General features: G+C 44.6%; 1 protein-coding gene across 2 annotated transcripts in view; it reads right to left on the reverse strand.

The window, feature by feature from the left end:
• The window catches only part of LOC149307143 (protein ENTREP2-like), a 142,645-nt gene extending 117,824 nt beyond the window's left edge, over positions 1-24,821 (reverse strand). For both annotated transcript variants that reach the window (XM_089538380.1, XM_089538378.1), the window contains exon 1: positions 24,485-24,821. In XM_089538380.1, the coding sequence (XP_089394506.1) occupies positions 24,485-24,712 (228 nt within the window). In that variant the 5' untranslated portion in view covers positions 24,713-24,821. The remainder of the gene's footprint in view (positions 1-24,484) is intronic.
• Positions 24,822-27,753: the final 2,932 nt, after the last annotated feature.

A 27,753-nucleotide genomic window follows, 5' to 3' on the forward strand; every position in this document is an offset into this window, starting at 1 on the left:
ATGGGCATCTTGAAGGCACAGGCTTTACACTTTGTTATTATTGCGAGTGCAACACTCTCTCAGTCAGCCGGGCAGAATGAGCAATTTAGGACATGTTTGTCTCTGCCCAGGTAGCAGACTTTTGTTCATTTTTACAAGAAAATAAATACAGTTGCCCCTCCTAAGGGGCACTTGAATATACGCAGAGGGATGACCTCCGCTACTTGCAATGCATGCGCGCACGGGGCATGCTCCATTCAAGCCTCCATTTTCGCGGGGCATCTGGAACGGATCCCCTGTGAAAATGGAGGGCCAACTGCTATGCAAATATTCAAATTCTATGCAAATATTGTAAGGCGAAAGTATTGGAAAGGAATCCAGGACAGCTTTGGGACCAGAATATTCCAGGAACAACCCGGAGTATTCTTGCCAGTGTAGACATGCCACTAGTCAGTCTACTTTAGTTGGAACTAACAACTGGATTCAAAGCAGAGGGAGGACTCATACAACTGGACTGCAACTCCCAGCATTCCTCACCATTTAGCTTTGGCTAGAGCTGCTGGGATGCGCACTCCGAGAACATCTAAAGGACTGATTCCCAACCTTGATTTAGGAATATAATTACATCTTAAAACAACATTATGTAAATGCAAAGAATTAGGCATGCTGTACATTAAGAGTTGAATAGTTGGACTGAAGCCTCTTCCAAAGAGAACATATGCGCAGGAGTAGGTGCCTTTTCTGAGTGACAGGTGATGTTGAACATTCGGTGACACGTTTGACAATCTGACAAGAATCCCTGGTGCTTGTGGGCAAGCAGTCAAAATTAAAGCAAACATTTGTGTGTCATTAACTCTAATATTGAGGGCCTGTTACCAGTTGGGTGCTGGGCTTTTTCCTTCACCACATTCTTGTAATTGAGCTTTTAATTGTTTCAAATAGTGCCTTTGTTTTGATTCCACTGTAATCTTCAACCACATTCTGTGTCTTTAACTGGGCATTTCTTTCAATATGGCTCTAAAGCTTTCTGAATCCCATTCTGGGGAGAAAGATGGGGCATACATTTATTAAATAAAGAAACAGATGGATTACAGAAGGAATGCAGGAATATAAATGCCCATCCTTTGGTTCTTTGCATAAAGCATCACTTTGCTCCGGCTGTCTAGTTGGAAGGTATGCGAACAGTCATCTACCATGATATTTTTCACATTTAGAGACTCTCCTGTGAAAAATCTGTTTCCTCCCCAAACCCAGAGGTCCAAATTTTGCACAGAAAACTGTATTTTGGGCAGAAAACATTGTCCCCTCTGCAAAAAACATTGTGGGGTTTGTTTTTTTTAAGCAAAAAGAATTTTGTGCCACGGTTTCTTCTGTGCAAACAATTATTTTTGGCAATGCAAAAAGAAAATTCAACAAAAAATTTGCAGAGGCATGAGGTGGGGGGAAAACATTTGAATTTACTGTCAGTGCTCCATATTCAGTCTTTTTATCCACAGATTCAGTCACCCACAGCTTCAAAATCTTCTATGAAGATATTAAATCCAAACAGCAAACCTTGATTTTGCTATTTTATATTAGGGACACCATTTTATTACGCCATTATATTTAATGGGATTTGAGCAGCCATGGATTCTGGCATCCACAGGAGTTCCTAGAATCAAACTCCAGCAGATACCTACTTCATAATTTGCCATTTTAACAGTGTGTTATTAGTCAGATTAGAAGCTGTCCTTATCTCTTGGCAATGAATAAAACAAGTAAATAAGTACTGTATATACTCAACTATAAGTCAGACTCATGTATAAGTTGAGGGCAGGTTTGGGGGCCAAAATCGGGGATTTTGATTTGACTGGTGGAGAAGCCGAGGGTAAATTTAGGGGCATGTAACAAAGGATGTAAAGGATGATATAAAAGAAAACAATGTCAAAGAACATCTAAAATTCCAGCAGACATTAACTGTTTGGGCTTATCCTAAAGGCTGTATGGATGAAATAAATAGAGGGAGATCAGTGCTTCCAGGGCAGATTAAGGTCTTTCCTTTCATCGGGGTATGGCACCTTTTTAAAATAAGTAATAAAGTATAGTGCTTATATTGACCCATGGAAAAGTCAACCCAGGTTTTTGGGGTTAGTTCTTTGACTAAAATTTCTAGACTTCTACATGAGTATATACAGTTAATCCTTACCGCTGTTTACAAAAGCAACTCCAGAGATAGAAAGACCTTTCCCTATCCATAAGCACTAGCACCAAGTACTACCTTCTCAACTCATGAAGGTCTCATGTTCTCACCAGTTTGTAGAAGCACCTTACTCTAATGGGAGTCTGAAGCTCAACTGAGGCTTTTTATACCTCAGGACCAAGACACAACCCTCCCAGGCTCCATCCCTTTCCCAAAAAGTGGGAACCTTAAAGGGACAGGACTTTGGCTTGGAGACTAGCATTTCTCTGACTCTCCATGAGTTCCGGTCAGGCATACAAGCTCTGTGGACTTGTGGGAAAGGATGCCCTGGAGGGAATCTCAGGACCCACCAAAGTTGGCTGGTGGCCATGCATCTCAGACATAGAAGTCTCAAGTGCAGAGGCATCGGGTCTTTTGGTCATGGAGGTCTCCACTGGCACATGGGTTTGGTGTAATGTCAGCATCTACCATCCTTCCCAAAGACTGTGTCCAAGAAGCTGAAGGACTCCAGGGTCAGGAAGAAGAGTTTTCAACTAGCTTTATTGGTTGATTTAATGTATTTCTGTGCCACCTCTCAGCCTATCACGGTTCCAAGTGTGCATCTATACTATCAAAATAATGCAGTTTGAAACTGCCATGGCTCCTTCCAACAGGATCCTGGAGTTCGTAGTTTTGTGAGGCACCAGCACTTAGAAAGGCTGGCTTTTAGGTGCATAGAACCAATACAGTTTGACCCTACATTATGTGTTGTAGCTTCATCCTATTGAATCCTGGGATTTGTAATTTTACAAAGTCTTTAGCCTTCTCTGCCAAAGAGTGCCAGTGCCTCACAAAAGTACAAACCCCAGGATTTCATAGGATGGAGTTATGGCATTTAAAGTGGTGTCAAACTGCATTATTTCTATAAAATGTGGAGGTAACAGGTGAATTGGGGGCCACTCTGGGGCCAGAATACTCCAGGAGCAACCCAGAGTAATATTGTTGGTGTAGATGAACCCCAAGATGCTCCTTAAAAGCATCCAGTTCTCCCCAGTAACAGACATTTAATGGTTCTAGCAAATGCACTCTACAGACCATCAAGGGGTTTTCCCTCCCAAAAGGATGATCAATGCAAATTTTGCTGGAGGAAAAATATTAATTCTCCGAGAAACATATTTGCATAGTTTGCAAGTAAACAGAGTCCTCGGTGCCTTGCAATCCTCTCCCTATTTTGCATGAAAATGTTCTTAAACGTGTTTAGAATTGTCACACGGCTCGGCACATTTGCATCGGACTAAAGAAACCATTTCCCCTATGAAACACACAGAGAGAAGGCAGGCACAAAGAGTAAGCAAGCAAGAACCAAACAATGATGCGACCCTGACCATATCTTTACAGAGCTCTCCAACCCGTGTCTCCTACTCTAACATTTCTGATCACAAGCTGAGGATTCAAAATGAGATCTGGGCTGTAGGACAGGACACCGAAGGACACCTTTCACCCTAGACAATTGTAACACTATGATTCTGCTTTAACAGTCATGGAAACATGCTATGGAGTCCTGGGATTTTTAGTTTAGAACAAGTACCTAAAGACACCAGATCCCATCTGATTTTGGACGGTAAGCAATGTCAGCACTGGTTACTACTTGGATGGGAGATCACCAACAAACACCAGGCACTTAAGGCTATTTTCAGAGGGAGGTCTGAGTTTTCCTTGCCTAAGAAAACCTTGAAATTCAAGGGGTCGCCATAAGTTGACAGGCAACTTGAAGACCCATACACATCTACACACACAAGCAGTAAATAATGAATTAATGTGAGACAATGGAGGGTTTGCGTTTGTTACCCATTGCGTCTCCAGCCAAGTAAAATCTTCACAATCCTAAAAGCTGCACATGGTGGTCCTAGGGGACCCCTTGCTTTTGATACTGAAACAGAGTAACTCAAATATTTCATTTTATTTTATTAAAAATGCACTATGGTTGTCCACTACCATGGCCAGTTCCTTGCCTCTGCGTCACACATTTGCTGATTCTGTTTCACATCATCTTCTATGACTTGAAGGTATGCAACTACAACAATGCATTAGAATACCATTGTATCTACAAGGTTGTCTTCTCCCATATAAGCCTGCCCAATATTTGAGGTTTGCCATGTACGAAAATGGCCCCAACACCTACCTTATGGAAAGGGTGAGGAACCTCATCCAAGCCAAAGGTCAGCTTCAGAGAAGTTCTCAGGTGGCCACATCAACATTGGTGGTTGGCCCAAATCAAAAGGAACGGGTTCAAAATACCAGGATAATTCAACCTGAAGCTCTTATACATAATAGCAAATGTCAGGAGAGATATTTCAACCATTTAGAATGGGGATGAACCCATGCAAAAGCTGGAAAATCACCAAATGATGGAGTCCCAGGGAAAGGGACATGGCCATCTGGGGAAGACCAGACTGGGAACCCCAAGAGAACGAGATTTGGCCCCAGAACCTAAAGTTACACATCTTTGCCTTAAAGGAGAGCTCTCTGCTTGTAAATATAGCAGCTATTACAAAGAAAACTTCAAGTCTCCAGTGGTGTGTCATCTAAAAAAGGTCAGAGAGAGATCATGATGTAAAGTCTGATTGTCTAGAAGAAGATCAGTCAGTAAAAGACTGTGAGCTACGTTCCCCAAATGGCGACAAAATCTCCAAAAACGGAGGAAGTGTGCAAGTAAATTGGCTCCAGTTAACTGTAAAAAGATATATAGGGAGAGTGAGAGGGAGATGCCAAATCGATAAGAAGAGAAAATGGTCAATGCTTACTAGCTCTGGGTATCTTATTTCATAAGGAAGATAATCCCATCCTTAAGTCGGAGATACAGATGTCATCCAGCAACGGGACACAATACAGATTTTTTATTATCAGATGTTTGAGATGCATCTAATCCCCTTGGATTGTCCTATCGATTGGAAGACAAGCCTTATGGCAAAATGTCATGTCGCCTGCACAAAGCTACAGGGCTTACCAGCAAGGGGGGAAATGTCCTTTGTGGCAATACACACAACATCCTTCCACAAGTCCTTGCATCCATCCCCACTGCAGTCTAGCCCTGATAAGAATCGATATTTCTCCAACGAAGAAACAGCCAACTTAAAGCAACACCAACACAAGCCTTCTCTGTCAGAGAGCAATGGTGCCACAACAAATTACAAACCCAGAAGTCCACGGCAAGGAGCCATGACAGTTAAAGTGGTATCAAACTGCATCAGTTCTGCAATGTAGGTGCAGCCGATATCACAGTAGGCCACACTTTCCTCACCTATCTACACCAAGCCTTTAACTGGATATACTGGGTACTTTAATTGGAGACACTGGGGATTGAACCAGATACCTTCCTTTAAAGCAGTTGCTTAGCCAATGAGTTCTGGCAAAGGATTTTGTTATCTGGCAATTTTGCATTCTCTTCTCTTGTTTAAAATATTCTTGACTCTTACCAAAAAATTGTTATATTAATTTCTATGGGTTTAGAGGGTTTCCCTGTGGGTCATTCCCAAGATATTTAAGAGTCAGATAATAACCCATTAAGCAATTCCCATCCTGTGCGCTGTAGTTGCGCATGCAGATAAAAAGCCTTTATGTTTTCTAAGCGCCTTGTCAAAATGTCAAACGGATCTAAGTGGCAGATGAATGTCTGAAAATCTGACAAGAACATGTCTTAGCCATGGTATCCTAAATAGTCCATATTTAAAACACAGCAAATATTTTGGGGTGGGGGGCAATTAGCCCAGCAAACCAAATTATGACCATATGTTTTGGACGCTTCTCCTTAGACCTTGTTAGCTATGTATAGAGTCAAAAAAGTTTTATTATTGCAAGGTTTTACAGTTGGCTCTTCTTATCCACGGATTTTTTATCCCGAGATTCAAGCTTGAAAATATTGTTTAAAAGTCTAAATTCCAAATAGCAAAACTTGATTTTGCCATTTTATATAAGGGACACCATTTTGCTATGCCACTGTATTTAATGGGACTTGAGCATCTATGGATTTTGTTATCCATGGGGGGGGGTCCTGGGACCAAATCCCAGTGGATACCAAGGGTCCACTGTATTATTAATTGTCTTCTTTGGTCCAGTGTTTGAACCACGATATGGGAAATCTTAAACTATTTCAATTTACTAAATGTATAGAAATCCTTCATGGTCATTATTTTTTGTTGTCTTAATATTATTGCCAAGAAAGCCCCATGCTTTAGGGTCGCCATAAGTCGGAAATGACTGGAAGGCATGCAACAACACTAAATCTGCTACTCTTGCTACCAAAGCAAGAAAACAGTCCCCCATACTATCACCCCCCAAAATCCCCCCGAAGTTGCCAATCCATTAAAGCCCAAATCATTCCATCCTCTCCAAAGAGAGAAGCGCTTATTATACTGAAGTTCTGCAAAAGCCAAGCTTAGAGAGGGAACAAAAAGCAAAAAAACTGCAAAGGGTTTTCTCCTGCCTGCCGCTGAGCCGTTCTGTTAGAAATTGGAGCCCAAATCCAAGCCTGAGTGGAAAGGAGAGATCTATCAGTTCTCCCTGATATGGAAAGCAAAGAGCTTCGGGAGGGTGCTAATGTGACCAATTCGCACAGCAAGGGGAAAGAATCAAAACTTCTTTATACGGCTCAAAAGACTTGGCACATGGAAGGTGTGGGAAATGAGACAGAGAAAAAACAACAACAACGGTGAGTCACTTCAGAGACTTTGAACGGTGGAGATATTATTTTTTAAAAATCATCAAATACGCCTATTAGACAACATCATGGATCCATCTGTCCTGTTCTCCTCTCATCTCAACGATTTCCCACAGAGACTTCTGGTTAATACAAAGGATGTTCAACCATCTCATAGAATATAGAGAACCCAAGGGTCATCCAATCCAACAAAAGCACTCCCAGCAGGTGGCCATCCAGCCTGTGTTTAAAGTCTCCCCAACTTTCCAGTTATCACATTCTTTGGGCCATTCGGTTGCCAAAGATGGGGATGACAAAACAACTTGAAGACACACAACAACCAAGCTGTCCTTATCTATGGGTTTTTTTATCCACAGATTCAACCATCCATGATTTAAAATATTCAAAACAATATATAAATTCTAAAAAGCAAACTTAAATTTTGCCATTTTATATAAAGGACACCATTTTACTGGCCATTGTACTTAATGGGATTTGAGCATCCACAGATTTTGGTATCCACGGGGGGTCCTGGAACCAAACCCAAGCAGATATCAAGGGCTTACTGTACCATAGTGGCTTTTCAAAGGAGCCAGCATGGTGTAATGGTTTGAGCATCGGAGTATGACTCTGGAGACCAGGGTTCGAATCCCAGCTCAGCCATTGGGTGACCATGGTGAAGCCACACTCTCTTAGCTTCAGAGGATGGCAATGGCAAACTCCATATGAAGAAACTCCCATGATTTAGGGTCTTAGAGTAATTGTGTTGGAAATTATTTGAAGACACAACAACAACAACAACAACAACAACAACAAAATCATGGAAGAAACGACTGTCCTTACCTGGAATGAACTGGCTATGATTCATCAATAGGCCTACATTCAATGATTGAATCAATGGGATTCACCAATGTGTTGATTCACCACTCAACAGTTTATTCAATGGGTCTACCCTTGTCAAGAGCCACCATGGAGTAATGGTTTGATTGCTGGTCTAGGAATATGGGAGACCATGCTCCAAATCTCTGCTCAGCCATGGAAACCCACTGGGTGACCTTGGGTAAGTCACAGAAGGCAAAGAACCTCTGAACAAATCTTGCCAAGAAAACTCCATGATAGGTTCTCCCTTAGGTTCACTATACAGCTGAAATGACTTGATGGCACAAATAACAAACGCTAGTTGGGACTAACCAACAGAATCCCAGCCATATGACTTGTGGTTTTTATTTCTGGGGCTCGATCTGAATATATGAAACTGCCAACTACCACTTTGGAGAATTAGACTATCTAGCTTGGTTCTGTCTATCCTGGCATGTCTATCCTGGTCTCTCTGGCATCTTTGGCAGAGAAGAACACCTTCCAACTACTCCTGGACTGACCCTTTTAGCTGGATGACCATGAACGTCCCTGGGACTTCCTGCATGCCAAAGAGGCGTTTTCTACATTGACCATGCTCTAAACCAGTCGTCCCCAATGTGTTTTGGACTTCAGATCCCATAAACCCCAGCCAACTTGGCCAACATTCAGGAATTATGGGAGCTGAAAACCAAAACATCTGGAGGACCAAAGACTGAGAACCTCTGCTCTAAACCATGGCTAGGAACCGTGGAGATCTCCAGATGTGTTGACCACAACTACCAAACACAACAAAATGAACCATAAGTCCTGACTCCAAACTAATGCCAACAAGGATGCCAATCAATCCCTTGAAACATCTGGCAAATGTCTGATTTGTTATCAGTCTTCTGCTACTGTTGAGATTTATGCCTGGTTAACCTTCACCTGTATATGCTTGAATGCTTTCCATTTATGCGTTCATTGCAAATTAAGTTGATTATGTTTTCGCAACAAATCATATGGATTCTAGTTGGCCAAGCGTATATAGATCAATCTTTAGTCTCTTATACCAAAAATGCTGGCTAAGATCCATCACTGTAGTTATGAGTGATGATGCTCTCCTCCCAAATTTACCTGGCCAGCTTGATGAAAGTATTGGGACATTACATTTGCAGTATACTCCCAGTTGTGGAGTGCCTTGCGGACAAGGAATTGGAGAGACCCTTTGGGGCACATCACAACTGGGAGCACACTACAGATTTCATTTCTCAGCCCCTTGGAAACGCTTTCGTCAGGGCGCTGCAAGGTTGTGAAGGCAAGATTTGGTGGGGGGGGGGTCATGTCATTCATGACAGTGACATTATAACTTAGTAAAACAGTTACAATTTTGCAAATCCATCTTACAATATCTTAACTTCTGAATAGCCTTCATGCTCTCACACATACATATATACATACTGCTTTTCACATGACTTCCTGAATATTTTAGATCATTGGGACTGCAAGTATCACCAGACCTAGCCTGCATGGTGAGGGATGCTGGGAGCTGGAGTCCAGCAATATCCGGAAGGTCACATTATTCTCACTCCTTATCTAGACCCACATGCTTTCTCTAGAGCCACTGGTCTAGTGGCCACTAGGCCACATGAGATCTTCAGAAGAGTCCTATTGGATGACAGCAAACATCTAGAGTTGATCCGCACTACAGAGTTAAAGCAGTTTGATCCCACTTTAAATGCCATGGTCCCATCCTTTGGAATAATTAACCTCCTCTTTAGACTACTTTAAGTCCAAATTAAAGACTATTCTATTCAGGGAAGCCTTCCAACTTCCGTCTTGATTTTATGACTGTATATTCCATGACATCTTATTTGTATTAATTTACATTGTTATAGTGTTGTTGCAACTTGGTTATAGTAATATTTTATTAATTTTAGCATCTTGTTTGTGGTTTTAGATTGTGCGCTACGCAGGCAGCCCTTGGTTTCTATTTTGGATTGTTGTTTTCTCTCCTTTGTAAAGCGCTGTGTAAAGCCTATGGCGCTATACAAATAAACGTAATAATAATAATAATAATAATAATAACCTGTCCAAGTAACGATTTGTAAGCCGCTCTGAGTCTTTCTGGCAGAAGAGTGGGGTATAAATACCCAAAATGAAATGAATCCTGGGAATTGTAGTTCACTCCCCTGAACATTTACACTAGAGGTGTATCTCAGAAAGAACTCAGCAAACTGCAAATCCCAGGATTCCTCAGGACACAGCCATGACCGTTAAAGTGGGATGGAACTGATATAACAATGTAGCGGAGATTCTCACCCAACTAGTACAGCAATCTGTTCCATGAAAAACAAACCAGTCACAACTTCACATGTTTGCACAGAAAGGGGTCTACAAGGTAAACAGCTAGAGATGACTCATGTGAGTGAGCCAAATTGCACAGCGAATTGTTTCATAGGCTACTGAAAGTCTCCCTTCGCCCCCAGCTGCATTTTGGACACCCTCCGTTTTCCAGGCCACATGCCATGAGAGATGCAAAGCCTTCTTGGACAGAAAGAACGACAATAAAAACAAATTGACATTTGGCTTTTCCAGAAGCCTTGGCAGAGAGCTTGAATATTATGTTAGCTATATATGATTTCAGTACATCTCACCTTGCAAATTCACATGCGCGAGATATATATATATATATATATATATATATATATATATATATATTCCAATGAAGTCAAAATGAAAACAAAATCAACGGAGAACATGAGTAATATAAGGAGTATTGATTTCCAAGGAGTCCTCCCTGGGGAAAGCGGCATCATAATGCATTATAGTAGTCACAATCGGGTTGTTTATTTCTTATCACAGATGTGTATCCCAAGAGACTGGGATCATTTACTGAAGCCGTGCCTTGAAAATAGACTATTTGTGTTTGCAAGGAACAGCCGTCCAACATCTGGAGAGATTTATGTGGCATTCATCACAATGGCTCACTGCTCTTCATGGGAGGAGAGGAGGAGTGAGTGAGTGAGTGAGTGAGTGAGTATATATTTGGAATGAAGAAAGAGAATGGCTCTTCCAGGAAAGATGCATTTTGCAAGTATTGAAGCTACTGCTGAAATCTTTGCTTCTCCCAAATCTGAGGACTTGAGAAATATATACAGTGGGTCCTTGTTATCTGTTGGGATTTGGTTCCAGGACCTGCCATGGAAAACAAAATCCGTGGATGCTCAAGTCACATTAAATGCAATGGCATAGCAAAATGGTGTCCCTTATATAAAATGGCAAAATCAAGGTTTGCTTTCTGGAATTTATACTTGGAATTTATACTTATACTAGGAATTTGGGAATGGAAGTAAAATTTCATTAGGGAGGCAGGTGCCCTCATCTTCCTCTATCCATAGTTATACCCCGGTTGGAAGGAAGGAAGGAAGGAAGGAAGGAAGGAAGGAAGGAAGGAAGGAGAGAAGGAGAAACAGAAAAGGAAAAGGAAAAAGAAAAGGGAGGGAGGGAGGGAGGGGAAAGGGAAGGAGAAAATAGAAAAGGCAAAAGAAAAGGAAGGAAGGAAGGAAGGAGACAGGGAAGAATGGAAGGAAACAAGGAAGGGAAAAAGGGAGCAAGGAAGGAAGGAAGATTTCAAACACTCTTGTTTTAAAATAAAATTGTAATCAATATTACATTTTTTTGGCCATGCTCCATATCTTCAGAAGCTGGGATATATATTAGTAATTTAGTAATTTAGTTTATGGGGGAGATATAGATATCACCCCATAAACTAAATTACTGAACTCTTTGAGTGCTAATTTGGGTTTGGGAAAGTAAGCACTTTCTTAAAATGCTGGTTCCTCAGATCAGCAAAAAATACGAAGACCCAGTGTGGGGTGAACTCTCAGATCTCTCTCTGCTCTGCAGGCGCTCTGGCTGGATGAAATTGGCGCATTTGTTCAAGGCGCTTGCAAGGATCTTCTCTGGACTTCTGCACGCACAAGCACTTAATTACTCGAAGGAACACCACTGATTTTGCTGAAGAGCCAAGCCCCAGAGAATCAAACGGCTCCCAGCATTGTTTCTTTGGCAACAATCGCTCGCACAACGAACAGAAGGTGGCATGTGATTCAAGTTCCCAGCTTGAATCATTATCCAGAAATCATTTGGTTCAGGTTTTATCTCCCTGCAAAACAACCACCTCAAAAATGGAAGTGGAGGTGGAAATATCTTTTGATATTCCCTGCCTTTCTTGGCAAACTGAAGGGAAAGTTGCAAGTGAAAAAGAAAAAAGAAACAGCCCCAAGAGATCTTTCCTTGCGAAAGAAAGATTTCAAGGATCCAATCCAACATCCTCTTCATGTAGCATGAATACCCACATGCAGACATATACCACAATGGCACTGAAGAATAGCAACATTGCACAACACATGTTCATGACTGGGAGTCACTGCACAATGCAAAACAAGTGATGCATAACCCACAATGCAAAGTATAGGATGCACAACCACAATGTGTAACCACAATGAAAAGCATAGATACACAGCGACAATGCAAAGGACAGGATGCACAACCACAATGCATAACCACAATGTAAAGTATAGATATACAACCACAATGCAAAGGATAGGATGCACAACCAGAATGTGTAATCAGAATGTAAACTATAGATGCACAACCACTGTGCAAAGAATAGGATGAACAACCACAATGTGTAATCACAATATAAAGTCTAGGTACACAACCACAATGCAAAGGATAGGATGCACAAGCACAAGGTGTAATCACAATGTACAGATACACAACCACAATGCAAAGGATAGGATGGACAAGCACAAGGTGTAATCACAACGTAGAGATACGCAACCACAATGCAAAGTACAGGATGCACACATGCAATGCACAACTCACAAAGGCAAGGCCCAAAATTAACATGCTGTCTGCTCAACTCCACTTCCACTGCTATCAGCAGAATATGCCCTTTGTACAATGGTGACTTCTTGGGCCCATGCGCAACGCATAGCTTAAGCATGTGCATGTAAGTGAATCGCAGCCTATGTACTTCATAAAATCATAGAACCATAGAGTTGGATGAGACTACAAGGGCCTTCCCATCCATCCCTTTGACAGAGCTGTTTGAGCGTGAAATACGCTGCCTGGGAGGATAGTGGAGTCTCCTCTTTGGAGGTTTTTCAACAGAGTCTGGATGGCCATCTGTCACAGGGAGGACTTTGATGGTGTCTTCAAGAGGGTCAGATTGGATGACCCTTGGGGGTCTCTTCCAATTTTACAATTCTATTATTCTGTGAACTGAAGCAGGAAGCCCAGCTGAGACAGGCCACTGTAAGGCCAGCCGAAATATAAAGGATGCCAGGTTCCCCCAAATGTTCGCTTGATGCCCGCTCTGTAATGCAGATGCCACTGGAACCGTTACCCAGACGTTCCGCTGCCTTTTGCCAAGCAGCTTATTGTAAACGCAGCTCATTTTTCTTCCTCGAGTGTTGTGGGTTTTTCCCCCCTCTTCAATTTCTCTTGTCTTCTTAGAATAATTATAATTTTCTTTTTTATATTGTATACAAATGCTTCTGAGACAATACGGGCTCCATGTCTTTTGTCAGAGCACTTGGAGAGAGGGTTTTATAATTAGAAAAGGCATTTTGGTCTAATCCAGCTATGCTTCGCTAATCAATGAACAAGGGCTGGGAGGGAGGAGGCAGAAACCCGGCATAATTTGGAACATTTAATACGGCGTCCTCTGGATTCCTTCAAAAATAGAAGCATTGTTCACTCCTAAATGGGAAGCGAGTCTCCCTAAGGAAGGATAGGAAGAATAGGAGAAGAAAGCCAGAAAGCAAGAGGTGCAGATATTGGATTGACTTCCCATGCAAAACAATCCGTTGCTGCAGGTAGGCTTTCCAAACGCATCTAGCATTACAAGTTATCTGAAATCCAAAACACTTCAAAAACCAAAACATTTTTCCATGGGTGGCTGAGATACTGACACCTTTGTTTTCTGGGGGTTCAACGTACGTAGTCTTTGCTTCAGGCACAAAACCATCAAAAATATTGTATCAAATTACATTCCAGCTATGTGTATAAGGTGTATATGAAACAGAAAAGAATGTGGGGTTTTTCAATTGGGTCCCATCTCCAAAATATCTCATTATATACATTTGTGCAAATGCAGGTGCTCCAAAATCCAAAAGAATCCAAAATCCATAACGGTTCTGGTCCCAAGCATTTCGGATAATAAGGGAGACTCAACCTATACCCGCAAAACAACATACTGTAAAAAGGATTTACTTTATAATCCTTGATGAAACAAAGGATAACTTTATGGCCACAGAGTCACATGACAGTTGCACAATATTAAGGGACTGCAGCATTTGCTCAACCCAATCTGCATGGCACATCAATGCACAGCATGCACTGATAGACAATGCACAACTATGACCAACAGCACTTTGTTGGAGTTTCTGTAATGCCCTTTACATGGAGCTGGCTTTGAAAAGGACTGGGAAACTTTGGCTCACCCAAAGACCTTCAGCCAGATTGGTGACAGAGGCTGCAAAGGTAAGTTTGGGGGTGACATTCGGTCATTCGTGACTGTAAACGTGAATCCCCAGCAGTTAAGATAACGTAATTCCAGTTTACAACCTCTTAACAAGCAAACAGGATGCCAGCCTTTGTTGCCAAAGCCACACAACAATAAACCTGCAAAGTAGGCATTGTGTGGCATGGTCACCTGAACAGATATAAACCATTTGCCCAGCTTTTAGCCACTTGCCATGTATAGTATGACCCCCATATCTACAAAAATGGTATCCACAGTTTCACTTATCCCTGTCTGGAAAGATATATTCCCTCTAGGCATTTTCTGCATCCTCCAGTGCAATTCTATGGCATGCCTCCAGAAGAAGTCGACTATAGAGTCCCTTCCAACTGTAACATTCTATTATTATTTGAATAATTTTTAAAAATATCCAAAACTTCTTCCAGCCTCTTTATTTAAAAAAGACTTTTTGCAATTCTAGATTATCAAGATGATTCCCGGCAGCTCTCTGTACCCAGTGGTTTCTAATAACAGCCGACCTTTTCCCTCCAGATGACAGCTAAATTATACTCTGTACTTTCTACGACTCCAAAACCAACGGCCGCCTGCAGTTTTTCACCTTTTTCAGAAATGGGTTCACCTGGACAGATGCTGAAGGCAGAGCGTCAGAGGAGAGGAAGGGGCGATCCGTTTGGGAAAAGATCAAAGTGGCACAAGAGAGGGACCATCATGAATTGTAGCTATGCGTGTTTGTGTGTGCATGCAGGAACACTAAAGCAATACGGAATGTGCAAACCTTGAGCCTGCCTGGATCCCGTCTGATCTTGGAAGCTAAACAGGTTCAGCCATGGATGGTATTTGGATGGGAGACCACCAACGAAGACCAAGTGCTGTAGGGCCTTGTAAGTGCTACAAGGACCCTGGGATCCTAAGGAGAGACCCTTCTTTCAGTCCCATTGCCTTCACAGGTACGGATGGTGGAGGGCCTTCTCAGTGGTTGCCCTAAATTTGGAAATTCCCTGCCTAGAAATGAGCCCCTTTTTGATCTTGTTCCATCAGGAGGCAAAGACATTTTTATTCCAACAGGACTTCTTGAACTTGAGGTCTCCAAGGAAAGTTTTCAAGAAAGTGCTGTATTGCTTTAATCTGTAATGTTTTTAAACTTCCTTTTCACCCTTTTTATGCAGTTTAACTGCCATGGCTCCATCCTATGGAATCCTGGGATCTGCAGTTTGTTGTGGCCCCAGAGCTCTCTGACAGAGGCTGCATCCACATTGCAGAAATAATCCAGTTTGACACTGCTTTAAATGCCATGGCTCAATGCTATGGAATTCTGGGATCTGTAGCTTTGTGAGACACTTAGCCTCCTCTGTCAGAGTTCTCTGGTGCCACAGCTAACTACAGTTCCCAGAATTCTATAGCATTAGAGCCATGTAAGTTAAAATGGTGTCAACTGGATTATTTCTAGGATGCAGATGCAGCCAGAGAAGGCTAAATATCTCACAAAACCAGGGTACCATAGCATGCAGCCATGGCAGTGAAAGCTGTGTCAAACTGCATTAATTCTGCAGTGTAGATGCACCCCCGACTACTCCAAGAATCATTTCCCAGAAATCCCTGGCTGGGAAACTCTGGGAGCTATTCATCCAAAAAGTCTTTTTCTCTAGGTGGCAAGGAGCAGATTCCAGGGGAGCATCTACACTGTAGAATTAATGCAGTTTGACATTATATTAACTGTTATGACTCCATCCTATGGAGTTTGTAGTTTATTGCGGCACCAGAACTCTCTGATAGAGGAGGCTAAAATAACTCACAAAACTACTAATCCTAGAATTCCACAGCATTGAGCTGCGGCAGTGAAAGTGGTGTCAAACTGTATTAATTCTACAGTGCAGATGCACCTTATGGCTCCCATGTTCCTTCTTCACCCCCAATTCCATTTTGCATTAACTGCATTTTGCCATGTCACATGAAGCCCAAACAGAGTTGACCATGGTTAATTCAAACCAGCTAATGCCAAACCATGGTTATTACAATGCTGGCTTGTTTCAGTTTAAGAATCCAGTGTGGTTGAGGCTGCCTGCCCCTATCAAACTCCAGTTGCAAACTTTGCCTCATTGCCCAGCAAAAACCAACAAGGGAGGGTAAAAAAGCAAAGCAAGGCTATCATCTGTCTGCAGTCTGGAGCGTCAAATGTTGGCTTTTCCCTTTCATTTCGCTTCCCAATTACTTCGCCTGTCTCTATTCATCCCCTGGGGCAGATGAAGATAAGTAAATGCTAAAAGCTGTCCTGATCTGCAACTGCCAGGTACCGTCTCCGGGGATTCAGCTTCCCAATGGCTCTGCCGATATTTTATAATGCCGGGAGCTTTATTCACAGCTGAGGTTAAGAAACTGAGAGCGCAAAGTCCTGGACAGAGGACAACAGAACGCTGCTTTGACTCTCTAATCTCTAGCGCTTGTCGATATCCTCCCCTTCTCTGATCTTGCCATACTGAAGCCTCTTTCTCATCCAAAATATTAAAGATGACAAATGCTCTGCGCATAAGGAAGTTTCTGATTTGGAACAGTGGCGTCCCTAGGGTTGGTGTCACCCGGTGCGGTAATTCATGGTGTCATCTCCACTGACCTTCTGCCATGCCATACCAAATCCTTAGTTATGGTGCTATGCAGTGGCCCCTTTTTGCTCTGGATTGGGGCCACGGCAACCTCTGCAGGACACAAAACGAAGCTGTGAAAAGCAGCTTCTTTTCAGCATCCTGGAAGGGGCATCAAAGGCGCAGCAGCGCACCACAATGACGCCCCTTCCACACTGTGTTGTTTGGGCACTGCACCACAGTAATGTCATCATGGTATGCACATGATTCCCACCCCAGTTTTAAAGACTTTTACAGAAGAGTGATGGCAAGGTAAAACAACAGGTCTCTGGTTGATGGAGGCTTAAAATGCACCTGTTCAGCCATGTGAAATGTTGGCTGCAATCTTGAAACCACTTGCTCTAAGTCCTCGATGTGACTACCTTGAAGTAAGTGGCTGCCACCGGCTGCATTTAATGCATTATTCATCTTGCGTAATGGGTGAGAGGTTTTGCATCCGGCTGAATGGAAGCCTGCCCATTAGACGCCTCCCTAATGGAGCAGGGAAAAGCCATTAGGGTTGCAGACGGACAGGGAAAGCGATGAAGGTGATGTCCCCAGGCCCTCAGGGCTTACTTCTGCAACATGTAATAGCATAGGATGGCTTCAGCTTGGAAATCTTTCAAGGCAACAGGTTGGCCAGAAACCTTCTTCTGGCTTGGCAAATTCAACCGTTTCCCTTCTGTGCTACCTCTGTTTCCTCTTATAGGACATTTAAAAATTCCTAAAACTGGAAAGGACCCACAAGGCCTACCTAGTCTAACCTGCTTACTAGTACTAAAGACATCCAATTTCTGTTTCCAGTGAAGGCAGTCTGTGAAAAGGACACAGAAGAAAACAATATGCCTGGCTCAAATACCCTGAAGGCACCAGATCGCCTCTGGTCTTGGAAGCTAAGCAGGGTCAGCCCTGGTTAGTACTTCGATGGGAGACCACCAATAATACCACACCCTGTAGGCTATAATTCAGAGGAAGGACCTGGCAAAGTCACCTCTGAGGCGTCCTTGCCTAAGAAAACCCTATGAATTCATGGGGTTGCAATGTGTTAACAGGGAACTTGAAGTCACATATCCACAGACACATAATATCTCAAAGACACCAGATCCCATCTGAGCTTGGAAGATAAGCAGGGACAGCCCTGGTTAGTACTTGGATGGAAGACCACCAATGAATACCAGGTGCTTCAGGCTCTATTTCGGAGGAAGGAACTGGCAAAACCACCTCCAAGTGTTCGTTGTCTAAAAAAAAAACCTATAAAATTAATGGAGTCACCATAAGTAGACAGATGACTTGAAAGCACACACACACAGAGAATACCATACAGAATGGCATTGCAACCTAAACAAAAAGCTTGGGATCTCAATACTTGATGGAGCGCCTCTACCTGTATATACCTGCCCAAGGATTGAGCTCTGTAGGTGAAACCACCAAGAAGGACAACAAGGGAGGGATCTTCTCTGTTGCGGCAACTCCAGTTGTGCTAAGGTCCTTTTTTGTCCCAACACCTTCAGGTTTCCAATCTAAATTTAAGGCATGACACATGATGAAGAAGGGATGAGGAAGGAGAAGGGGAAAAAAGGACTATCTGTATAGGTTGGCCCATAGGAAAACCCCAGAATCCTCCTATTGCTTTTATGTCTCTCTCCCTTCTGGACTGGACTTCATTAACTACTGTCAAAGTAAAGTAGTCCCATTGAGTCAATCGAATTTATACATGGACTGATTGATTTAGGCCACAGACCAGCAGAGATAGCAAACACATACAGCAAAGAAATACTGATTTACCACAATATATTGGCACAAACACACCTTTGAAAACAGAGGCGGGATACAAACCGCCATATAGTACGTATTCTATACGTACTAGGGTTAGGAAGGGGCGGTGCTTCCGCACCCCCCCTAACCCTAGTACGTATAGAATACGTACAGGATGGCGGCGCCCTTTCCACAGGGGCGCCGCCATCTTTACGTACTGGACGCATAGCGTCCAGATGTGTCACAGTGCTAATGACGTCACGAATGCGCCCTTGGCGCTTCGCGACGTCATCAGTGTGCCGCGGAAAGAAGCTCCGAAATGGAGCTTCTTTTTTGCTCCGCGCGGTTTGGCTGCTGCAGCTCCCGCACGGAGGAAATGGCACCAGCGGGAGACCGTCACAAAGCGGTGGTCTGTATCCCGCCAGAGACTTAGCCAGGTTAAGTCTGGAATATCAGTATGCAAAGGGATCTTGTAGCACCTTTGAGACTAACTGTGCAAAAGAAGTTATAGTGTGAGCTTTCAGAGAGTTGGTCTACTTCCTCAGATGCATGGAGTGAACCATTTCCCAAGAAGGACCTTTATAACAAATGGAACTGGCTATAGACTATAGATAGAAATGCTGTTTTTGCACAAGTTTTGCATTTCCGTGGCTATTCATACAGTCTAATTATAAAGGTGTCGCCTGGGCACCAGATCACTCCATGCATCTGAGGAAGCACCATATATACTCGACTATACGTCGATGGCATGTTCTGGGGCCAAAATTGTGGATTTTGATATGACCTGTGGATAAGTCGACAGTAAAACATAAGCACACGTAATGAAGGATGTAAAGGATTAAGTAAAGGAAAACAATGTGAAATAACTTGCAAAATCCCAGCAGACATAACTATTTGTGCATATATTACAGGCTGAATGGCTGGGAGAGTAGAAGAGGGTCAGTGCTTCCAAGTCAAATTAATCTCTGGCCTTTCATCATATATATGTATGTGTGTGCATTAAAATACAGTACTTACGTTGACCCATGGATAAGTTGACTCAGGTTTTGGGGTCAATTTTTAACCTAACTCTAGAAATTTAGGTTAAAAAATTGACCCCAAAAACCTATGTCGACTTGTGCATGGGTCATTATAAGTACTATACTTTAACTCATATCCATCCATCCATCCATCATGTGGTGAAAGGCAAGAGTTTAATCTGCCCTGGAAGCACCTGATCTCCTTCTACTCTCTCATCCATCTAGCCTTTAGTATGAGTACAAACAGATTTGCCTCTGGAATTTTTTTGGCATTGTTTTCCTTTGCTTCATCCTTAACATTACATGTCCCTAAGTTTTACCCTCGACTTATCCAGGAGTCATATAAAAATCCATAATTTTGGCCCCCAAACCTGCCCTTGACTTATACAAAAGGTCGACTTATAGTCGAGTATATACGGTATATACATTAAACCAAGGCTACAAAAGCTCCTGCTACAGCGTCTTCGGCACAGGTAAGTCCCAAAGGGTGCTGCAAGATCCCTTTGCATACTGTGTTTGAAAAAGCAAGTGCCTTTTCCACACAGCCACATACATATATCCAAAAGAGAGGAGGGTGAGATAAAGAGAGATTGAAATGCTGCAGTGGCAGAGGCACAAAATTGCTGATCCAGCAGCTGCCCAAGCGAGCGTGGCAATCGCAACACGCAGCACAGGCTGAGAGATCAGGAGCAGCGACAAAAGAGACGCACAGAGATCTCCCATCCGTCATGCAGGCTTTGGCTGAACAAGGCATCCAACGTTTCAAATTGGGGGGGAAACAGGTCCCGCTTTCTCTGCCATAAACCAAGCCTGAAGCTTTCTAATCCAGCCTCTGGTTTGGTTTATGGCAAAGGATGGCAATCTCCATGCTAATAAGCTCCGTTAATACATCCTGCAAGGACTTCATGCTATTTATTGGATCTTCTGCAAAGATCACCAGATCATCTGCAGAGGCTCCACGTTTATACTCAAATCCCTTGTATGTAGCCCCTTTAATATTTCCAGGTTATTTGAAGGGCTGTATTATTCCTGGGCAAGTGACACTCTCTTAGGAGTTTATAACATGAAGGAGATCAGGAGTTTATCTTGTCAATGTCCCGGAAAAATCACAAAACGATTTCACACAACGACGCACCAAACCCAGTCACAAAGAAGCATTAATGCGCATCTTTTGACTTTCGGGATTTCAGCAACAATGCATTTCCGATATCACTTATTTGCGCCATTGCATGTGATAATCATTAGTGCAGTTACTCTCCATTTCTGCTTTGTTTGTGGGATGCTTTAAATGCGCTTTAACCTCTCTTTAATGCCGAAATTAGCCCCAGTGTGATAAACTCCTTAGTCTCAGAGGATGCCAAAGGCAAATCCCTTCTGAAGAAAATCTAAGGCAGGGAATGAAATGGAGGTTCAAGATCCCATCTCTTTCCTCCTACAAGTCTGAGAGGCTGCCCAGAAACTGTGAAATGGGTCAATGCAGATAAGGTCAGGCCAAGCAAAAATAGAAGAAGCAGACAAACGGAGCCAGTGACCGGGACCCTTGGAGATCTCCGATGCACAGCGTTGCCATAGGTCAAAGCCAACTTAACAGCACAAAACGGCCTGGGCAACAACAATAACAGCCAACTCTGATTTGCAATTCAGTCTCTTATCCACAATGCAAACACATGCTTTTTCTCGCATTAAAATAATGGCAGATAAGCATCTTATTGCTGAATGAATATAGAAACAGGTGCAAGACGGGAAAGGAACTGCTGTGAGAGAGAACCACATACTTTTAAGATGCTTTTAATTTTTTAAAGATTATTTTCTCTTTTAAAGTGTAGCTTTAAACCATTTTAATATTGTCAGTCGTTTAATGCTGTGTTCATGTTCGCTTTTTGGGTATGTTTTCCTCTTAAAGTTTCTAGACCAGATCCTTCTGCAGGAGGCAAAAACAGCTGCCAGATCCAAAAAAGCAACTCAGGCAGGACTCCGCCATCCAAATAAGCCGGATGTTGTAATAATAATAATAATAATAATAGCACAAGCAATAGCACACACAAATCCATGCTAAATAAATAAGACTCCAGGTGCAACCAGCTTCCTCCAAATGCCTTTGAGAAGCCTACAAGGGAGTTGCAAAGACCCAAATCCCCGTTCTCAAGTTTGCTTCTCCATAATTGGGATTCCAAGGCTTACTGGTCCAATGTGGAGTTTCCATCATCCTTCTGCTGCAAGGAGAGCCATCGCAGGTAGCATCTGCATTGCAGAAATAGTGCAGTCTGACACCACTTTAACTTCCCCGGCTCCATCCTACAGAATACTGGGATTTGTAGTTTTGCTTGATGCCACATTAACTGCCCTGGCTCCGTCCTACAGAACGCTGGGATTTGTAGCTTAGTGAGGCACCAGCACTCTTTGGCTGAGAAGGCTGAAGACCTTGCAAAACTACCAATCCCACGATTCCCTAAAACGGAGCCGAAGCACATAAAGCGGTTTCAAACTGCATTATTTCTACAGTGCAGATACACCTGAAAAGCCAGCCTTTCTAGAGCAGGACAGGGTTCCCTGTGAACCAGCATGGCGCAGTGGTTCCAGTGTTGGCCATTGGGAGACCAGGATTCAAATCCCCGCTCAGCCACAGAAACCCACCTTGGGTGCATCACACTCTCTCAGCCTCAGAGGAAGGCCATGGCAAACCTCCTCTGAACAAACCTTGCCAAGAAAACCCTGATAGGTTTGCCTTAGGGCTGCCATAAGTCTGAAACAACTTGAAGGCACACAAGAACAATGACAACAACAACAACAAGGCCTCCGTCTGCTAGTCACAAGTGGACACACAAAGCTCTGCCATTTGACCCAGGACCATTGACACTCAAAGGTAGACTGGTCTTACAGAGGGAGGCTCTATCAGCTAATAATCCTTTTGCAACCAGCTGCTGCCCAGAAGCCCCCAAAGCAAGGCGAAAGAGGGTCATTAAGATGGAGAAGAACCCCCCTCCATGAGTACACAAACACACACACACACCCCTTTTGTTTTATTGCCTTTGCCTTGGTGGGCCTTTGTGGCTCCTGCTCCATCTTTAGAGGCGGCGTCCTTTCAAAGGAAATCATTTGAGGGGGAGCAGAGAGAGGGACCCCAGACCCAGACAGAGATGGCTGGGTCCCCTTTCATTCCAGGGCCCCAGTCTGCCTTTTTTAGGGCAGCCATGAGGCACCTGTTTAAAAACCATTTTAGGGGAGCTTTGGATGTGATCCCCTTTCAGGGTCTCTCTCTCTCTCTCTCTCTGTGTCCCCTTCCCTCTTTGCTCCATGAAGAAGTGAAAGAAAAATGCATTTGGCGGAAGACAGACACACAGCCCCCGCTTGACCTCCCAGAGCTGGGGTCCTTCCCTCCTTCTCTCCCTCCCTCTCTTATTTTCTTCCTCCATTCCTTCCTTTTTTTCTCCTCTTTCCCTTCTTCTCTCCTTTCCTTCCATCCTCCCTACCTTCTTCCCTCCCTTCCATCCTTCCTTCCTCTCTTCCCTCCCTCCCTCCCTTCTTTCCTTTTCCCCTTCTTCCTTCCTTCCTTCCTTCCTTCCTTCCTTCCTTCCTTCCCTTTCACCCTTCCATCCCTCCTTTCCCTCCCTTATATCATCCTTCCTTCCTTCCCTCCCTCCCATCCTTCCTTCCTCTCTTCCCTCCCGCCCTTCTTTCCTTTTCCCCTTCTTCCGTCCTTCCTTCCTTCCTTCCTTCCTTCCTTCCTTCCTTCCCTCCCTCCTTCCTTCCCTTTCACCCTTCCATCCCTCCTTTCCTCCCTTATATCATCCTTCCTTCCTTCCCTCCCTCCCTCCCTTCCATCCTTCCTTCCTCTCTTCCATCCCTCCCTCCCTTCTTTCCTTTTCCCCTTCTTCCTTCCTTCCTTCCTTCCTTCCTTCCTTCCTTCCCTCCCTCCTTCCTTCCCTTTCTCCCTTCCCTCCCTCCTTTCCTCCCTTATATCATCCTTCCTTCCTTCCTTCCCTCCCTCCCTCCTTCCTTCCTTCCCTTTCTCCCTTCCATCCCTCCTTTCCTCCCTTATATCATCCTTTCTTCCTTCCTTCCCTCCCTCCCTCCCTCCTTCCTTCCCTTTCACCCTTCCATCCCTCCTTTCCTCCCTTATATCCTTCCTTCCTTCCTTCCTTCCTTCCCTCCCTCCCTTCCATCCTTCCTTCCTCTCTTCCCTCCCTCCCTTCTTTCCTTTTCCCCTTCTTCCTTCCTTCCTTCCTTCCTTCCTTCCTACACTCCCTCCTTCCTTCCCTTTCTCCCTTCCCTCCCTCCTTTCCTCCCTTATATCATCCTTCCTTCCTTCCTTCCTTCCTTCCCTCCCTCCCTCCTTCCTTCCTTCCCTTTCTCCCTTCCATCCCTCCTTTCCTCCCTTATATCATCCTTCCTTCCTTCCTTCCTTCCCTCCCTCCCTCCTTCCTTCCTTCCCTTTCACCCTTCCATCCCTCCTTTCCTCCCTTATATCATCCTTCCTTCCTTCCTTCCCTCCCTCCCTCCCTTCCATCCTTCCTTCCTCTCTTCCCTCCCTCCCTTCTTTCCTTTTCCCCTTCTTCCTTCCTTCCTTCCTTCCTTCCTTCCTTCCTTCCTTCCCTCCCTCCTTCCTTCCTTCCCTTTCTCCCTTCCATCCCTCCTTTCCTCCCTTATATCATCCTTCCTTCCTTCCTCTCTTCCCTCCCTCCCTCCCTTCTTTCCTTTTCCCCTTCTTCCTTCCTTCCTTCCTTCCTTCCTTCCTTCTTTCCCTCCCTCCTTCCTTCCTTCCCTTTCTCCCTTCCCTCCCTCCCTCCTTTCCTTCCATCCACCCATCTTCTTCTCCTCTTTTCTCCCACCCTGCCCTCCTCCTCTCCCTTCCCTTTCCCCATCCCTCCTTACCGAGAAGCCGGCCCAGAAGGGGCAGGAGTGCCTGACGCGGGCGGAGGTGGTGAGGGCCAGGGCGGCGAAGGAGAGGGCCACCCCGAGGCCCCCCAGGCCCATCTGGGCCACTCCCAGCGCCAGCAGCAGCCGGGGACCCGGAGCCCGGCCCCCGCCCAGCCCCGGAGCCCAGCCCCGGAGCCCGGCCGCCCAGGACGAGCCCGAGGCCCCCACCACCCCCAGGGGCATCCTCCTCCTCCTCAGGCAGGGCTCCCCCGGGGGACTGGGACGGCAGCAGGGCCCCAGAGGAGGGAGGCTGCCCCGGCTGCCATGGCTCCCTCGGGCGCCGCGGCTGCAGGGGAGGCAGACCAAGGAGGAGGAAGGATGCTCCAGGAGGAGGGAGGGAGGGAGGGAGGCCGGTCCTCTGCTGCTGCTGCTGCCACGAGGAGGATCTCTGCGCCTCCTCCAGACCCCGCCCCCAAGGACACGCCCCCTCTCCTCCTCCTTTGGGATGAGGGTCCAGGTCTCCCAGCTGCCCCTTCCCTCTCTCTCTCTCTCTCTGCGGAGCCCCGATGGACCTGGCAGAGCCTGGCAGGAGGCAGCGGGGACTCAGGCGCAGCCCCACGCCGGGCCTTCCTGGCGGATGATGCTGCTGCTGCTACTGCTGCCACCATCAGCCCCAGTCCAGATGCTGGGCAGACTGGGCAGACTGGGGCTGAGCCTCCTGCCGCCTCCTCCAGGAGGACTGGCCCCTTCTTCCCCAGAGAAGCAAGACGCCGCCCGCCCTGCCCTGCCCTGCCTGCCCTGCCCTCCTCTCCTTCTCTCCTTGCCTTTCTTACCCTTGCCTCTTTCTTCCTCTTTCTCTCCCTCTCTCCTTCCTTCCTTCTTTCTTTTTCCTTTCCTCTTTCTCTCTCTCTCTCTCCTTCCTTCCTTCTTTCTTTTTCCTTTCCTCTTTCTCTCCCTCTCTCCTTCCTTCCTTCTTTCTTTTTCCTTTCCTCTTTCTCTCTCTCTCTCTCCTTCCTTCCTTCTTTCTTTTTCCTTTCCTCTTTCTCTCCCTCTCTCCTTCCTTCCTTCTTTCTTTTTCCTTTCCTCTTTCTCTCTCTCTCTCTCCTTCCTTCCTTCTTTCTTTTTCCTTTCCTCTTTCTCTCCCTCTCTCCTTCCTTCCTTCTTTCTTTTTCCTTTCCTCTTTCTCTCTCTCTCTCTCCTTCCTTCCTTCTTTCTTTTTCCTTTCCTCTTTCTCTCCCTCTCTCCTTCCTTCCTTCTTTCTTTTCCTTTCCTCTTTCTCTCTCTCTCTCTCCTTCCTTCCTTCTTTCTTTTTCCTTTCCTCTTTCTCTCTCTCTCTCCTTCCTTCCTTCTTTCTTTTTCCTTTCCTCTTTCTCTCCCTCTCTCCTTCCTTCCTTCTTTCTTTTTCCTTTCCTCTTTCTCTCTCTCTCTCCTTCCTTCCTTCTTTCTTTTTCCTTTCCTCTTTCTCTCCCTCTCTCCTTCCTTCCTTCTTTCTTTTTCCTTTCCTCTTTCTCTCCCTCTCTCCTTCCTTCCTTCTTTCTTTTTCCTTTCCTCTTTCTCTCCCTCTCTCCTTCCTTCCTTCCTTTCTTTTTCCTTTCCTCTTTCTCTCCCTCTCTCCTTCCTTCCTTCTTTCTTTTTCCTTTCCTCTTTCTCTCCCTCTCTCCTTCCTTCCTTCTTTCTTTTTCCTTTCCTCTTTCTCTCTCTCTCTCCTTCCTTCCTTCTTTCTTTTTCCTTTCCTCTTTCTCTCCCTCTCTCCTTCCTTCCTTCTTTCTTTTTCCTTTCCTCTTTCTCTCCCTCTCTCCTTCCTTCCTTCTTTCTTTTTCCTTTCCTCTTTCTCTCCCTCTCTCCTTCCTTCCTTCTTTCTTTTTCCTTTCCTCTTTCTCTCCCTCTCTCCTTCCTTCCTTCCTTCTTTCTTTTTCCTTTCCTCTTTCTCTCTCTCTCTCTCCTTCCTTCCTTCTTTCTTTTTCCTTTCCTCTTTCTCTCTCTCTCTCTCCTTCCTTCCTTCTTTCTTTTTCCTTTCCTCTTTCTCTCCCTCTCTCCTTCCTTCCTTCTTTCTTTTTCCTTTCCTCTTTCTCTCCCTCTCTCCTTCCTTCCTTCTTTCTTTTTCCTTTCCTCTTTCTCTCTCTCTCTCTCCTTCCTTCCTTCTTTCTTTTTCCTTTCCTCTTTCTCTCCCTCTCTCCTTCCTTCCTTCTTTCTTTTTCCTTTCCTCTTTCTCTCCCTCTCTCCTTCCTTCCTTCTTTCTTTTTCCTTTCCTCTTTCTCTCCCTCTCTCCTTCCTTCCTTCCTTTCTTTTTCCTTTCCTCTTTCTCTCCCTCTCTCCTTCCTTCCTTCTTTCTTTTTCCTTTCCTCTTTCTCTCTCTCTCTCCTTCCTTCCTTCTTTCTTTTTCCTTTCCTCTTTCTCTCCCTCTCTCCTTCCTTCCTTCTTTCTTTTTCCTTTCCTCTTTCTCTCCCTCTCTCCTTCCTTCCTTCCTTCTTTCTTTTTCCTTTCCTCTTTCTCTCCCTCTCTCCTTCCTTCCTTCTTTCTTTTTCCTTTCCTCTTTCTCTCTCTCTCTCTCCTTCCTTCCTTCTTTCTTTTTCCTTTCCTCTTTCTCTCCCTCTCTCCTTCCTTCCTTCTTTCTTTTTCCTTTCCTCTTTCTCTCCCTCTCTCCTTCCTTCCTTCTTTCTTTTTCCTTTCCTCTTTCTCTCCCTCTCTCCTTCCTTCCTTCTTTCTTTTTCCTTTCCTCTTTCTCTCTCTCTCTCTCTCCCTCCTTTCCCTCAGGTGCTGAAGATGCTGGGGACTGCCGCTTTGCCAGCTTCGGCCAAGGCCCCCTGAAGGGCTCCGCTACTTCCTCCTCCTCTTCTTCCTCCTCCTTTTTGGAAAGGCAAACCGAGGGTCAAGATGGGGCAGGAGGAACAAGGGAGGACCCCAAAGAGGGATGCAAGTGGCTCAGTCTTTGACAAACCATCTTCCTTGGACAAGTCACACTCATGGAATCATAGAATGATAGAGTTGGAAGAGACCCCAAGGGCCATCCAGTCCAACCTCCTTCTGCCATGCAGGAAATCCAGATCAAAGCATCCCTGACAGATGGCCATCTAGCCTCTGCTTAAAGACCTCCAAGGAAGGAGACTCCACTACACTCTCTCTCAAAGGCAACCCTCCTCTAAACAAATCTTGCCCAGAAAACCCCATGTACCAGTCACACTGACTTCTCCATAAGTTAGAAATGACCAGAAGGCACAACATCATCAACAAAGAACCTGAAAGCTGCCTATCAAGGGCACCACAGTTTCAGCTTTGCCTTGGCA

This window comes from Sceloporus occidentalis, unplaced genomic scaffold (genome assembly GCF_023333645.1).
Source record: "Sceloporus occidentalis isolate IW3139 unplaced genomic scaffold, rSceOcc1.0.p SCAF_9, whole genome shotgun sequence".
NCBI lineage: Eukaryota > Metazoa > Chordata > Lepidosauria > Squamata > Phrynosomatidae > Sceloporus > Sceloporus occidentalis.